The sequence below is a fragment of the Lacerta agilis genome, chromosome 1, assembly GCF_009819535.1.
Source record: "Lacerta agilis isolate rLacAgi1 chromosome 1, rLacAgi1.pri, whole genome shotgun sequence".
Classification (NCBI taxonomy): Eukaryota; Metazoa; Chordata; class Lepidosauria; order Squamata; family Lacertidae; genus Lacerta; species Lacerta agilis.
In genome coordinates, this window is record NC_046312.1 from 58,353,540 (window position 1) to 58,367,901 (window position 14,362).

Consider the following 14,362-nt stretch of genomic DNA (forward strand, 5'->3'; position numbering starts at 1 on the left):
TCATTCTCTTTAATATAGAAGTCATCTGTTGCTTTCATTACATCTTTCCTATCCCTAACTAACAAGACCTGAAGGAAATGTGGCTTTAAGTTGAATGCTGGAGTGTTGCCTTATTCCTGCTTGGATAGGGAGTGGTATGCATCTCTAAACATCAGATTGTGGTCTAATAAATATTGCATGAACATCTACATATTGCTTGTTTAAACTGCGATGTTCCAGAAATGATGCTTGTTCCTGTAAGTATATTATGTGTGCCAGTGTATTAAAATAAATACATTTGGGAGTCAAAAGTATGTTGATAGAGTATTGCTACCAATAATGCATTTCTGCCCGCATATGGTACAAGGACAGATTCTCTAGATGTATTATGGAAAGAGAGTAACTGAGACAGTAGTGGAATTGAAATTTGAGCTTAGCAAGTGACTCGGGACCAGCCAGACCCTCTGAATTTGGGAGCTTATTATCTTGTTTCAGCACACCTCATGAATCAGCAATGTAATCTGCTCACAGCAGACCTGAGTGGCTCAGCATCCCCTGTCAGAAACTTTGTCAGAAAATCAGTGCATGTCTGATTGTGAACTTGTCAGTGTGACAAATGGGGCACACTGATAAAGATGATGTTTTCTGTTTTTACACATGATTGCTGCAGTAGGACACACAGGGCACAAACCCCCCAGAGTGAAGAGTATATCTACAGGAGACAAAAATGAAAAGCATTTTCTTACTTTTACAGATGTAAACATTTTTACAGTATCCTTCTTCCCCTCCTCTTCCTCTCTCCCAACTTTTTTTTTAGCTGTTGACAGAGAAATCCATGCAGCACCCCATTCTAGTGAGAAGTTAATTCAGCTCTTCCGGAATAAAAGTGAGTTCACATTTCTGGCCACCCTACAGCAGCAGGCATCGACTTCGGGAGTCATTCTGTCCATCCGAGAGTTGGAGCACAGGTAAGGGGAAAGATGTGGCTTATGTAAATAATTGCTGAAAACCAATAAAAATACATTGTCCATTTAATGCTTTATGGTGATATTGTATTAAGGCACCAAGCCAGTGAGGAAATTAAGTATATTGTTTTAATCAATTTTAGATTCTTCGTTTTTGTTATACAAAGAGGCAGGACAGTGGTGTGGGGAACCTCCAGGGTTTATTTAGCCCACAAGGTCATTTGGGGCAAGCCACACCCATCTGCCCTACACCTGATGCCATAGATGCCATCAGATGAGGGGCAGGAAAAGGTGGGACTGAGCTGATTGGGGCTTTCCACTCTCAATTGGCAGTGCCTGAAAAGCCGCTCCTGCAGTGCTTCCTTAACACCAATCATTTGGTGCAAAGCACAGAGTTTGGAAGTCTCCTTGCACAGCACTTCCCAAGGGGGTTTGCAGGCTTCTTTGTAAAGAAAAAAATGGCTCAGTTTTAAAAAGGAGCATTTTTTCTTTCCTTGGGACAGCAGGTTTTGAGCTGCTGCCTATCAGCTGATAGGCAGAACTCCAAACCCACTGGATTGCAGTTACACCAATCCAGTGAGTTCCCCAATCCCTGCAGAAATTAGGCTTGGAGTTATACCCAGCCTCAGTGGTACTTCAAAGCACCATGCAGGGCTACCTGCAAAAGCCCAGCACAGTGCTTTGAATTCCTGACATGCAACAGGTCTTTATCTCCCCTACCAGTCAATCACCTGGTGTCACAGTGATGCCAGGTGATTTGTGGGTGTCAAATGTGGCCCACCAGGGTTGGGGAGATAAAGGTCTGGCCTGCTGGGATGAAGAGATTCCCCATCCCTGCCTTAGAATGACTTCTCATAAGCACATTTGAGCTGCTGTTATCTCTGCATGACACTCCCTGCCAAAGAGAGAAGCATGCAAAAAGAGAAAAAGAACTGCTTGTCTGGTAGTCTGTCATTTTTATTTATTTTGTTTGTTCTCCAATTTATTAGCCACTTTTCCAAAAAAAAAAAAAAAAACCCCAACAACAACACATTTACCGTATTTGTTGCTCCATAAGACGCACTTTTTTCCTCCTAAAAAGTAAGGGGAAATACCTGTGCGTCTTATGGAGCGAATAGTGGTCCCTGGAGCTGAATTGCCCAGGGGCCAAAAGCAGATTGTGCTTTTTATTTTACAAAGAGAAAAGGGAGTGTTGAAAGGACCCGCTCAGCAGCTGATCAGCAAGAGATCGGGAGAGAGATAAGAGTCCCGGCTCCCTTTCAGCCCCGCCCTCCTTTGTTGAATGTGCTGCAGAGGGAGGTTGTTTGTTTCCCCAGGACATGTGACTGGCTGATTAGATTATCTGTCTGAAAACAGTAGAAATGGCTCCCTTTCCTTAGGATTTTTCAGAAATGTGAGTTAAACCCCATAAAAATGGGGCGTTTCCTCTTTGCTTTTCCCCCTTTGCAAAAGGAGCTTTGCTTTTCCCCCTTTGCAAAAAAGCTGCAAAACCTTTAGCTGATCCTCCCCCCCCCCAAAAAAAACCCTAGGGCTTTTCCCTTTGCAAAAAAAGCTGCAAAACTTTTAGCTGATTCTCAAAAAAGGCCTTTTGCCTTTGCAAAAACAGCAGCAAAACCTTTAGCTGATCCTCCAAAAAAAACCCCCCCAAAACCCCAGGGCTTTTCCCTTTGCAAAAAAAGCTGCAAAACTTTTAGCTGATCCTCAAAAACAAAACAAAAAACAAAACAAAACAGGGCTTTTAGAGGAGGAAAACCAGAAAAATATTTTTTTTCCTTGTTTCCTCCTCTAAAAATGAGGTGCGCCCTATGGTCCGGAGCGTCCTATGGAGCGAAAAATACGGTAACTCTAGGTACTTCCCCTAAAGTAAAGCCACTGGGTTGTTAATGAATAAAAACATCTAATAATAGCAATGACAACAGAACTCCAGAAGTCCTGTAAAGTACAAAATAGATACAGGCAGAGTCAAAAGAGAAGCAGATCAAATTTATTAATTTAGCCAGTGCCTTAGGTTTAATATAGACACTGAGAAAGCGGGTTCTCCTTCATGGAGAACATGTGTTGTGGTGGGGGCCAGCAAGTCACCCCTCTGTTGCTGGGCGGGATTGTATAGATGGCCACTGCTGTGATTGGGCTCTGGGTGTTGTTGGGGGGATTTCTATGTTGCAATTGTTGATGGACAGCCCAGTGACTATATATTACTTGGCTTGCAGTGTGATATACCTCTTTGCTGCGTGCATCAGATCACGCCCCCCCCCTTATTAGGCCTCTGCGTATGACCTTGCTATGCCTGTCATGGGGTCATCTGCTTTTGGGGCAGGGGCCTGGTAGGAATTTTTCCATTTGGCTGATTTGCTGGTGCCATTTGGTTTTCGCCTACTGTGTAGCAATTAGTCACAACTTGCAAGGTTGGCGGTTAGGCATTGGTTGTTAATTGGTTGGTGGAGGGGCAGGGTTGGCTATGGCTGCCCCTTCAATGCTGCTGCTGCGCGGGGAATTCCGTTAAAGGAATCCAGGGGCTCACCATGCTTGTCCGTATCCCCCGGTTGGGAGCCAGGTCCCACGCAAGAGCCCCTGGGAGCATTAGGGGAGAGGCGAGGGTCAGACCCCCGGCTCCCATTCTCTCCCCAAAGTGTTTTCCCTTTACTGACTTCCTCAGGCAGGTGGATGTCAGTTCTGTCCCCAGTGGGACAGAAAGTCTGGACCAATGCCTAAGCAACCGCTCACATATTTTGTATTTTAATAAAGTTGTGGCCAAAATTATGCCAAAAAACCTTAAACTTAAATTTCTGTGTGAAGTGTGTTTCATTTGAGGGGTGGTTTGGGGACCTCGACATGCAAAGAAAGAGGGAGAGGCACGTTACTTAAGAGGCACGTGATGTTTCCAAGACTTTGAACAGCATTGCCTGGGTGCTAACTGAACACATTTTCCAAATATACAGAATATATGGAACCATATACTGTATATATGTAAGCCACCCAGAGTGGCTGGGGAAACCAAGCCAGATGGGTGTGGTATAAATAATAAAATTATTATTATTAAGCAATATTTTGGATGAATTTCTGTGAACTGTGGGTATTCCTGTAATTGAATGCATCCCTTTATTTATTTATTTAGAAATGGTTTTTTATTTGATTTTACAGGTATAGAATTATAACAATACAAAATACATATCCATATTTAAAGATTTCTCCAAATCTCTGGACTTTCCACCTTCCCCTACATGGGTCTTACTGTCAACCTTTTCAACTTCATATTACTCAGTAATCCATATTTTATCTCTCTCTCCATTTTGTCCATAAGATTTGGTACATTACAAGTGTTATTGCAATCCTGCTAATGTTTTCATTTGGTTACAGTGGTCTCCCAAGTAAATTCTAATTTTTCCCCATTCTTTATTAAAGTTTTGGTCTTCTTGGTTCCTGAGCTTCCTGGTCAGTTTTGCCATTTCAGCATACTCCAACAGCTTAGTTTACCATTTCTCTCTGGTAGGGACTTAATCTTCTTTCCATCTCTGGGCTAGTAACATCAGAGCGGCTGTTAGTCATGCTGGCCACATGACCTGGAAGCTGTATGCCGGCTCCCTCGGCCAGTAAAGCGAGATGAGTGCCGCAACCCCGAGTCGTCTGTAGCTGGACCTAATGGTCAGGGGTCCCTTTACCTTTTATATACTCCTTAACATTTCAAAATTTCCAAGCACTTCACAGATACGAAAACATTAGTATACAATAAAATTATACTATAATTTTCATCACCATCATCATTAGTAACAGTATTAGTGTTATTGTTTATTAGATTTCTTACCCACCCTGCAAAATGCCAATTTATCCAGGGCAATTTACAGCAATTTGAAATACAATATGAAAAAACAGATAAAAGAGATCAGTTATTTCCACAGATAAAATAGCCTGAGACTACTTACGCTGAAGTATGATGACAGAAAAAGTTATGACAGCTCTGTTAGTGGTGTGCAGTGGATTCAGCTGAATCTCAATCCAAAGCAGGGTGCTTCAGAGAGATTCTGGGCTTGTCCAAGGAGAAGCATTATCTGTATGAGATGCTACAAACCAGAGTGCCTTGTGTTGCTTTGACTATTGATGTAAAAAAAAAGCTGCAGACAATTTGACTGGTAAAGGCGAAACTAATCTTTCTAAGTTAACTGTATGCAGAACATGCCAGAGTGGGGGTAAAGGTAAAGGGACCCTGACACCAAATGCTGGGTTGGGGAGAGGAGGGAGGGTTAGCTGTGTTGTGGCTAATAGGCTAAGTTTGTAATCAGGGAGAATTATTTTATTAGTTACAGGTGGGTAGCCGTGTTGGTCTGCCATAGTCGAAACAAAATAGAAAATTCTTTCCAGTAGCACCTTAGAGACCAACTGAGTTTGTTCTTGGTATGAGCTTTCATGTGCATGCACACTTCTTCAGATACTTTTATTTTATTAGGGCTTTCCAACCCCAGTGCTTTAGGAGAGGGGTATTCAAAGCTTGCATGCTTTATTGCTTTATGCTCTTTTTGCATATTCTGTCTCTGTGGAGTAAGAATATTCTTTAAAAAGTTACACAATGTTTTTCTTTTACTGAAGTCTAACCCAGTCCCTTTGTTTCAAATGCCACAGTTCCTTTTCATTTATTCCTTTTGATTTAATCTTCTTGTTATTTTGGAGTCTTGTGCTACTTGCTTGTTCTTATTAGAGTAGTTCTGGTCTGAGGAGTTTGCTTAAGTTCAATTACTGACTCAAGTGATTTTTTTTTCAGCCATTGTTTTCCTTCTCTTAGATTCTTGTAAACTTAGCCAGAAGTTACAACCCTTGTGTCTTCTTCCTCTTCCTTAGTTTTTCATGCATTTATTGTGGTTTACTTCAGCATGGATGTTAAATTTATTAAGATTGAATAGTTCTCTATTTACTGCTTCAGTATGTTTTATTTCATTTTAAAATAAGCTCTGTAGTTCTTAAGAGCCAACAATAAGGTCTTCACTAAATTCAGTATACCTTAAGTGACTTGTATATAATAGTGGCCTGATTAATTGCATCCATCTGTCACATAAATATTATATGCATTTTAAAAGGTCACCTTAATATCTTAGAAAAGGAAGAAAAGAATACTTTGGTTTTAACAGTTATTTTGCTGGCAGGAGTCATTTACCAACGGGAAATTGGAAATTATCAAATGATGCAGCTTTTTTCTGTTGGTTTATGCCTGAAGCTTGCAAAGGAAGCATAACATCAAATAGACCAAAGGTGCTAGAAATGTGGATTCTGCAGTCTGAGCAGCAGCTCTTGCTGTGAACCATTTTTATCATGATGGGGGTGTAACTTTGTTCACCTTAAATTAATGAGGTCATGTTACATCAGGCAATTACTCTAAGTGCACATTTGATAATAAATTGATTGAAATCATGGGATTTGGGTCCAGTTTTTGTACAACAGAAGACATGGTAAAACTATTATGGGCTATACCACTTTAAGCAGTGGCTGTGTTTGGATGTTACAGTAAACCCTAATGTAAGATGGGAATGAACCCAGCCTTCTCCCAGACTTACATACTCCCCTCCAAACTTCTCCTCCTCTGGTGGAGGAGTTCAGAAGCACTTACCGGTACTTCTATATTTGATAAGCTACAGGTTGTGTCAGCCAAACCTGACAAGCTGTGTTTAACTATGGTTTAACTATGGTTTGTTTCAAACGAGCCATGTGGTTTTTCAATGAAACAGGGTTAAGATTAACCGCAATATAAGGTTCAGATATAACACCGAGGGAGGCCCAGATTCATTTCCATGGTTTATTGTGATGTCCAATAAACACAGCCTGTGAGTGACAGCTCATATGATAAAATTGAATTTTATTCTTGGTTTTCTTTATACAAGCAAGGATTGTATGTAAGAGCTCTTACTTGAAGATTAAAACTTACCTCAGGTTTTTGAAAGCAATACCTTGGTAACTAACTAGGCAGAACTTTCCTAAGCAGATGGGTGTGAAAGTAACAGACAGAAGGTACAGTTTGTGGCACACTCTCATTATTCAGAGTTTGCATAAATAAATAGCTTGACCTGTTCAGCTATACTTATCATGCTTAACGTCAATTTTTATTTTTTTGGGCTCTGTTCATTCATTTTCATAGCAAAGCAGGGTTTAACATTCATGGACCTAACTTAGTAATGTTCACTAATTTCAGTTGGCTTACTCTGAGTAAAACGTAGTTGAATACCACCCAGAGAGTCCTGTAGAGTACATATCTAGAATTATGCCACTATTAGTTAGGAATAAATTTTCCATATTTTTACACACACCCACACCCCACATTTCTTTGTCAGCTGCTTTGTCTACCTCTTCCCATCCATTGCTCTGTATATTTTATGCCACACATTTTCATTGATAGTCTAGCTCAAAAGGACAAATAACCTATCTAGGGCAATTTGACTGATTTGGTTTCCAGTGTTACGGATTCTATCATTTTAAAATAATATATTTATGTTATTTTGTAAAACCACAACAGCTGGAAGTTACTAGCAAGTTAAGCAATGAGCTTTTTATTAAAAGTAATAAAATTCACAGATCTCATAATCTAATATTTGCCTTTCTCTAGCCATATGTGGCTTCTTTAGAAATGCCTGCTGGGATCTAGGAAAGCTTACATAAAAACAAATAGGTTTCATTGTATTCCATAAAAATAACAATAGGCCTTGCCAAAATTCCACACAGAATAAGAGTACGTATGCAATTTTTATTATGTTAATTTGTCAGGTATCTTGCATTTGTGGTGCATCAGAATCCTCTGTTGATCACTAGCTCCCCCTTCACAGAACTGGAGTTCCAAGAGCTGAAGGAATGACTGCTGAACCAGTTTTAAAGGCATAATACAGAAACACCCACTGAAGTCAGTGAATTTTGTATTTGTTTCCGAGCCTTGGGGAGCCTTATCCATGGCTTCAGTATAGATGGGAGATTGTTATATTCTCCACAAGCTTCTTTCAGGTGGCTTGAGATACATTTCAAGGTGGCTTGAGATACATTTTTGAAGAACTTTTAACAAGTTGAATTCCTGGCTATTCAAATTGTAATAAAATAAAATTCAATATAAGACATAAAATAATCAATAACATACAATTGTCCTGAACCCCGGTGTATTTGGTGTCAAGTCCTGCTGGTATGCAAAGTCCCAAGGGTGAATGCTAGTACGTAGTTTGGCAGTTCAACAGGTCAAGAAAAACTCCAGATTTGATACAGTAAGCCACGTCCAACAGTCAGGCCCATTTCTTCTCATACCTATATCTATATTATATCTATCTCTGTATACCATGTACTGATTGCTTGGGCAGAAACAACTATAGCATTTGCAACGAGAAAATGTTAAAGTGAATGTGCTTGATTTGCATGCGTCTAATATTCAAATTACAGATATAATATGCACATGATGCAAATTAGGGTGCCCAGGAGTGACTCTGACACTTGCAGGTTCATTCTGTACAAATAAAATATTATGAAAGAGGAATGGTAAAGGATCTTGTCACCCCTATCACAACATATGTCAGAACAACACTGTTCTCTTCAGGCAGCGCAGGTCTGCCATGCAGAGGTGAAGAGAAACAGAATCGAAAGAGGACATGGTATCAGTTTCACAGTGTTTTGCCTCCCCAATCTTGTGTAGTGCTTCCTAGTTGTTACCTGGCTGTGGAAACCACTAAGAAAGCAGGAGAGTTCTTTGGATGTTAGCGAATGGAAGGGCAGACAAGCTGTTGAATGCAAGAAAGACTTCTGTTTACTAGCTGATAACAAAGTCTAATCATTAATATGAAATACAAAACTGTACAATATAAAGACTTACAATAAGCAAAGACTTAACAGTAAATAAGCAATGACTTACAATGAGCAAAGACTTAACACCAAGTAACATGTAATCAAGTACAGTGGTACCTCTGGTTACGTACTTAATTCGTTCCAGAGGTCCGTTCTTAACCTGAAACTGTTCTTAACCTGAAGCACCTCTTTAGCTAATGGGACCTCCTGCTGCCGCTGCACCGCCAGAGCACGGTTTCTGTTCTTATCCTGAAGCAAAGTTCTTAACCTGAAGTGTTATTTTTGGGTTAGCAGAGTATGTAAACTGAAGTGTATGTAACCTGAAGCATATGTAACCTGAGGTACCACTGTAGTTAGAATTTACAGAATGAAGCTCAGTAGTTCACCCCTTCGGCTTCCAATTAACAGCTGTCTGAAGCAGCTCCCTGATAAGTCTCAACACTTCCCACAGCTGGTGGGGATCTCTTAAGCAGCAAGCAGGCAACTTGATGAGATGGTTTCCTAATCAGGTCCAGATCCCGTTGGTCTGCACCAAGCACGGCCTTCTTATACAGGGATGTGTTATTGCCCCAACTCTATTCATTATTTTCATTGCCATGATCCTACACTTTGTCGAAGGGAAATTCCCCACCGGAGTAGAAATCATATATCAAACAGATGGAAAGTTCTTCAATCTGAGGAGGCTGAAAGCAAAGTAAGATTACAGTAACTTCCGTCACAGAGCTTCAGTATGCTGATGACAACATAGTGTGCGCATGCACAGAAGATGACCTCCAAACCATCCTAAATATCTTTGCAGAAGCTTATGAAAAGCTTGGCCTATCACTCAACAACCAAAAAAACCAAAGTGCTGCACCAACAAGTACAAAATAACCACTCTGCAGTGCCACAAATCCAACTCAGTGGCGTAACGTTGAAAAATGTTGATCACTTCTCCTATCTAGGCAGTTATCTTTCCACAAGGGCCAACAGTGATGCCAAATCCAGCATCGCCTGAGCTCTGCGAGTGCGGCTTTCTCCTGATTGAAGTGCAGAGTGTTTGAGGACCGGGACATTCACAGGGAAACCAAAACACTTGTTTACAAAGCTATTGTACTACCAACCTTACTATATGCTTGTGAAACATGGACCACTTATAAATGCCATCTCCAACTCCTTGAAAGTTTCCATCAACAGTGTCTCTGAAAATTTTTACACATCACTTGGGAAGACAGGGGAACTAATATCAGTGTACTGGAAGAAGCAAAGATCACCATTGTTGAAGTAATTATTCTTCAACATCAACTTCGTTGGACTGGTCATGTTGTGCGGATGCCCGATGATCGTCTTCCAAAGCAACTACTCTCTTCTGAACTTAAAAATGGAAAACGTAATGCTGGTGGTCAACAAAAGGGGTTTAAAGACTGTCTCAAGGGAAGTCTAAAAAAATGTAGTATAAACACTGACAACTGGGAAACACTGGCCTGCGAGCGCTCCAGTTGGAGAACATCCTTTACCAAAAGTTTCATGGGCTTTGAAGACACTTGAACTCAGGGCGCAAGGGAGAAACATGCTAAGAGGAAGGCATGCTTGGCAAATCCACATCATGATCAACTCCTGCCCGGAAACCAATGTTTCCACTCTGGAAGGACATGTGGATCCAGAATTGGCCTCCACAGTCACTTACGGACTCATTGTTAAAACCATGTTTATGGAAGACAATCTTACTCGGCTATGAGTGATCGCCGAAGAAGAAGAAGCTGCCAAGATCAGCAGGTGCCCTCCTCTAATGGGGCCTGGGAGTGGGTGCACGTGTGGGCCTTATTTCTGCTGTTGGCATGGATCAAGGTCCACAGAGAGTTCATGACGTAGGCAGTCCTTTTGGCTAAGGACGTAGGCAGTCCTTTTGAATTATAGTGCTGGAGGAGATCCTGAAGCTGAGGTTCCAATACTTTGGCCACCTCATGAGAAGAGAAGACTCCCTGGAAAAGACCCTGATGTTGGGAAAGATTGGGGGCACAAGGAGAAGGGGACGACAGAGGACAAGATGGTTGGACAGTGTTCTTGAAGCTACCAACATGAGTCTGACCAAACTGCGGGAGGCAGTGGAAGACAGGAGTGCCTGGCGGGCTCTGGTCCATGGGGTCACGAAGAGTCGGACATGACTAAACAACAACAAGTACAGTTAATGTATTGGGCATGGTAACTTGTCAAACTAGGCAGGTATCTGGCAGTTGGGCAAATTCTAATTAAATAACGAAGTGAGGGACAAGCCCTTATCATCTAGATACATAATCCTGATTATATTAAAAGACAGTGATGTCCTCATTATAAGTTGGCTATATGATGAGGTCCTCATACAAATAAATATATAAAGATTTAAAGCTACAATAAACGTTGAAACCAGGAAGCATCACCTACTGGCCATATCTGGTCTGGCAATACACACAATAACAGTAGAAAAGGGAATATCAGAAAGTAAGAGGGCATTTTGCCACCCCTGCATGACAAAATGCACTGGTCATATTTCACTATGTTTTAGAACTGTTAAAAATATGAGAGCCTTGTCTTCTTTTTTAAGGTTGTCTTATCACCTTCAGCACCAGTGCATAAATAGATAGTAGCCAAAGTTGAGAATCCTGAATGGTGGATGGACTTCAGGGTTCTTTTGTGTTTTTGGGCGGTGGGTTCAGGAAGGGAGAAGTTTTGTGATTAACTTGAACCTATAGGTCAGCTCAGCATTGACTGCAAAAGCAGTTCTTGCAGCAGGACATAAAAAAGATGCCGCATCATAATTCTGACCACACTACTAGCCTTTAGCTTTGCAGGTGAGCTGATTTGATACATGATTACTGAGCCAGATATTAGACCTTGACATTCCAAAAGATTGTTGCTTTAAAGTGCCACTTTTTGCTGAACTTGAGTCGTTATTATTGTGCTTCTGTTTTGATTGCCTATGGATTTTGTAGCATATTTGAGTTGCTTTTCTTTCTTTTTGTCTTCCTTTACAAAATAACCTGATGGAAAAGTGCACTGCTATGGAGGAAAGTGTGCAAAATGACCTTGTTAATCTTGATTTCTTTGGTAGCTGGATATCGACATTGGGATGGGAAATTTAATTGACTTTCAACAAGACAGGTGTCACTATATTTTCGAACCTACTGAAAGAGCACCTTGATATCTGTCAGTTTTGGATTTATTTGTTTTTTAGGACTGCCAACACAGCAGAAAGCTAGGGGACTTGAAGTTGTTGCATTATGTCTAGTGGATGGCACATGCTGATGAAAGTTGTAAGAGTTGTGTTTCACTGCGTTGAGCCCTGGCAGACATTGTGGAAATGGCTGTGGCCTGGGCTTGTGATACTCTGATGATCTGCAATGGAGGCTAAAAACAGTCGTCCAGAGTGCTACTTTGTGATCATGTGATTCTGCTGCTCATAGTCCACTTGGGGCTGTTAAAAGTTTGAGCAAGACTTTGTTTTGGAGCAAGCTAGGCTAGCAAGGGTATGGGATGCGGGTGTCGCTGTGGGTTAAACCACAGAGCCTAGGGCTTGCTGATCAGAAGGTCAGCGGTTCGAATCCCCGCGACGGGGTGAGCTCCCTTTGCTTGGTCCCAGCTGCTGCCCACCTAGCAGTTCGAAAGCACGTCAAAGTGCAAGTAGATAAATAGGTACCGCTCCGGTGGGAAGGTAAACAACATTTCCGTGCACTGCTCTGGTTCACCAGAAGTGGCTTTGTCATGCTGGCCACATGACCTGGAAGCTGTACGCCGGCTCCCTCGGCCAGTAATGCAAGATGAGCACCGCAACCCCAGAGTGGGACATGACTGGACCTAATGGTCAGGGGTCCCTTTACCTTTACCTAGGCTAGCAAGGAAGGGGCAGCAGATCATAGACTCATAGAATCAAAACCCAGTCTTGCCTAGGTGACGTCACCATCCTATGCCAACCTTGCTTACCTGCTTTATGATCAATTCAGCTGTGATCTGTGCTGATCCAAGACCATTGTCTGCTGTGTATTATTCCCACCTCACCCAGGAGCTGCAAATCTGTGACTGCTGCAAATTGTATTCAGGTTTTACAAATGGCTAGATAAAGAGATGAAAGACAATCCTAAAGAATTTACAAATAACCAGAGCAAAAAAATTAAACAAGCTTAATTGACTTATAAGTAGGCAGCTTCTGAAATCTGAATCCAACAAAGCAAGAGGAATGCAGTCTATGTGTTCAGTTGATATTTTATGTCACTTAGCTAATTGTTATTGCTGCAATCTGTATTGTGGGTGGGCTTTATAAGACAGTAACAAAATTAATTTTAGCTGATTGAAGGTTTTTTATGTGTTTCTTTTCTGATCTAAATGAGCTGCTATGAATGGCAGCAAAAGGAAATGCTATTTTATACAACTCTGAGTTCAGTCCTCTAGGCAAGATGGTGAAGGATTGGTGGATTACATCATCAAGCTATTTTTATTTTTTATTTTTTTGTTTAAAGGGCAGTGCTTTGATATAGAAAATTTCCTGTTACTTACCTTATTAACACTTCTATTCATGATGCTTAATTGTTGAAAATGCCTAGAATGGCTAATGCAGTGCCAGCTCCACATTCACCCTGCCTTTACTCTTAGATCTCTGGATTAGCGTTGCTACTTATGCTGATGAAGAGGGCAGAATTATGCATCTGTTAGACTGTGGTCCTTTCTTTTCTTTTCAGTGTACTGAACTCTTGGGAGCATCTCTGGTTCATTTTCCTCCTAACTACAATTCCCTGGGGCATCCATGGATTTGTAGAGATCTGGTACACATAATTACCTTCAAACTTTCATATGCAGCTTAACTGAGGTGACTCACACATGACATTTTTCCTACCTAGAGAATTTCTGTGTTGTAGAACACTTGTGAGAAGCATGTCATGGGACAATTTTTTATTTTGTCATGAGTACATACATTGAAGTAACATCTTTCCAGTGTAATTGCAGCAAAATGAATATGCCATATTTCAACTACACTATCCACTATATATTTTGAAAAAGTTTTTTTCCCCTTTGATACACATTTGCATGCCTCTTAAAATATCATCACCATAGTGTGGGTGGTGGTTCCTGAGATCAAGGAACAGGTTTTCATCTATGTTTGGCTACAATTGGATACCATTTTAAATCAAAATGGACTGAACCTTTCAAAGCTGTGCTGATTTTAACCAGCAATTTCAAAATCTCCCCCCCCCCCTTATTTTGCTTTTTTAATTTCTTAGACCTTTCAAGCAATGTGTGGGTATGAGGCTTCATAATATATCGATGGGTGCCTATTTTAATCTGCATAGAAAATTCCTTAGTGTAGAAAAAAAATGTCATGTGGACATTGGTTCCAGTTTTCAGTCCACCTAGAGACTGATCCATCACAAACCCTTATATTTCAAGGCTAGACTAAGTGGAATGGGAAGGCACACAGGTGTCTAATGTGTGAGCAGTCCCAGAGATTCCTTTATGAGGCAGCCCAAGGACTGGATTGCTTCCTCCATTCCTGTAAAATATGTTCCTGTCTTTGAAACTCGGTAATCCAGTCACCCACTGCCTGGAGCAGCGCGACTCCTTGTCGCTGTGTGCTTTGATTGCAAACACAGCAAGGCACTTGGGAGCAATGGGGCTTG

The 14,362-nt window shown here is 41.1% G+C and overlaps 1 protein-coding gene across 5 annotated transcripts in view; it reads left to right on the forward strand.

Annotated features, from left to right (window-relative positions):
- NELL1 (neural EGFL like 1) overlaps positions 1–14,362 on the forward strand; it is a 361,894-nt gene that overhangs the window by 66,016 nt on the left and 281,516 nt on the right. For all 5 annotated transcript variants that reach the window (XM_033150888.1, XM_033150879.1, XM_033150869.1 and 2 more), the window contains exon 3: positions 797–947. In XM_033150888.1, coding sequence (XP_033006779.1) covers positions 797–947 — 151 coding nt within the window. The remainder of the gene's footprint in view (positions 1–796; positions 948–14,362) is intronic.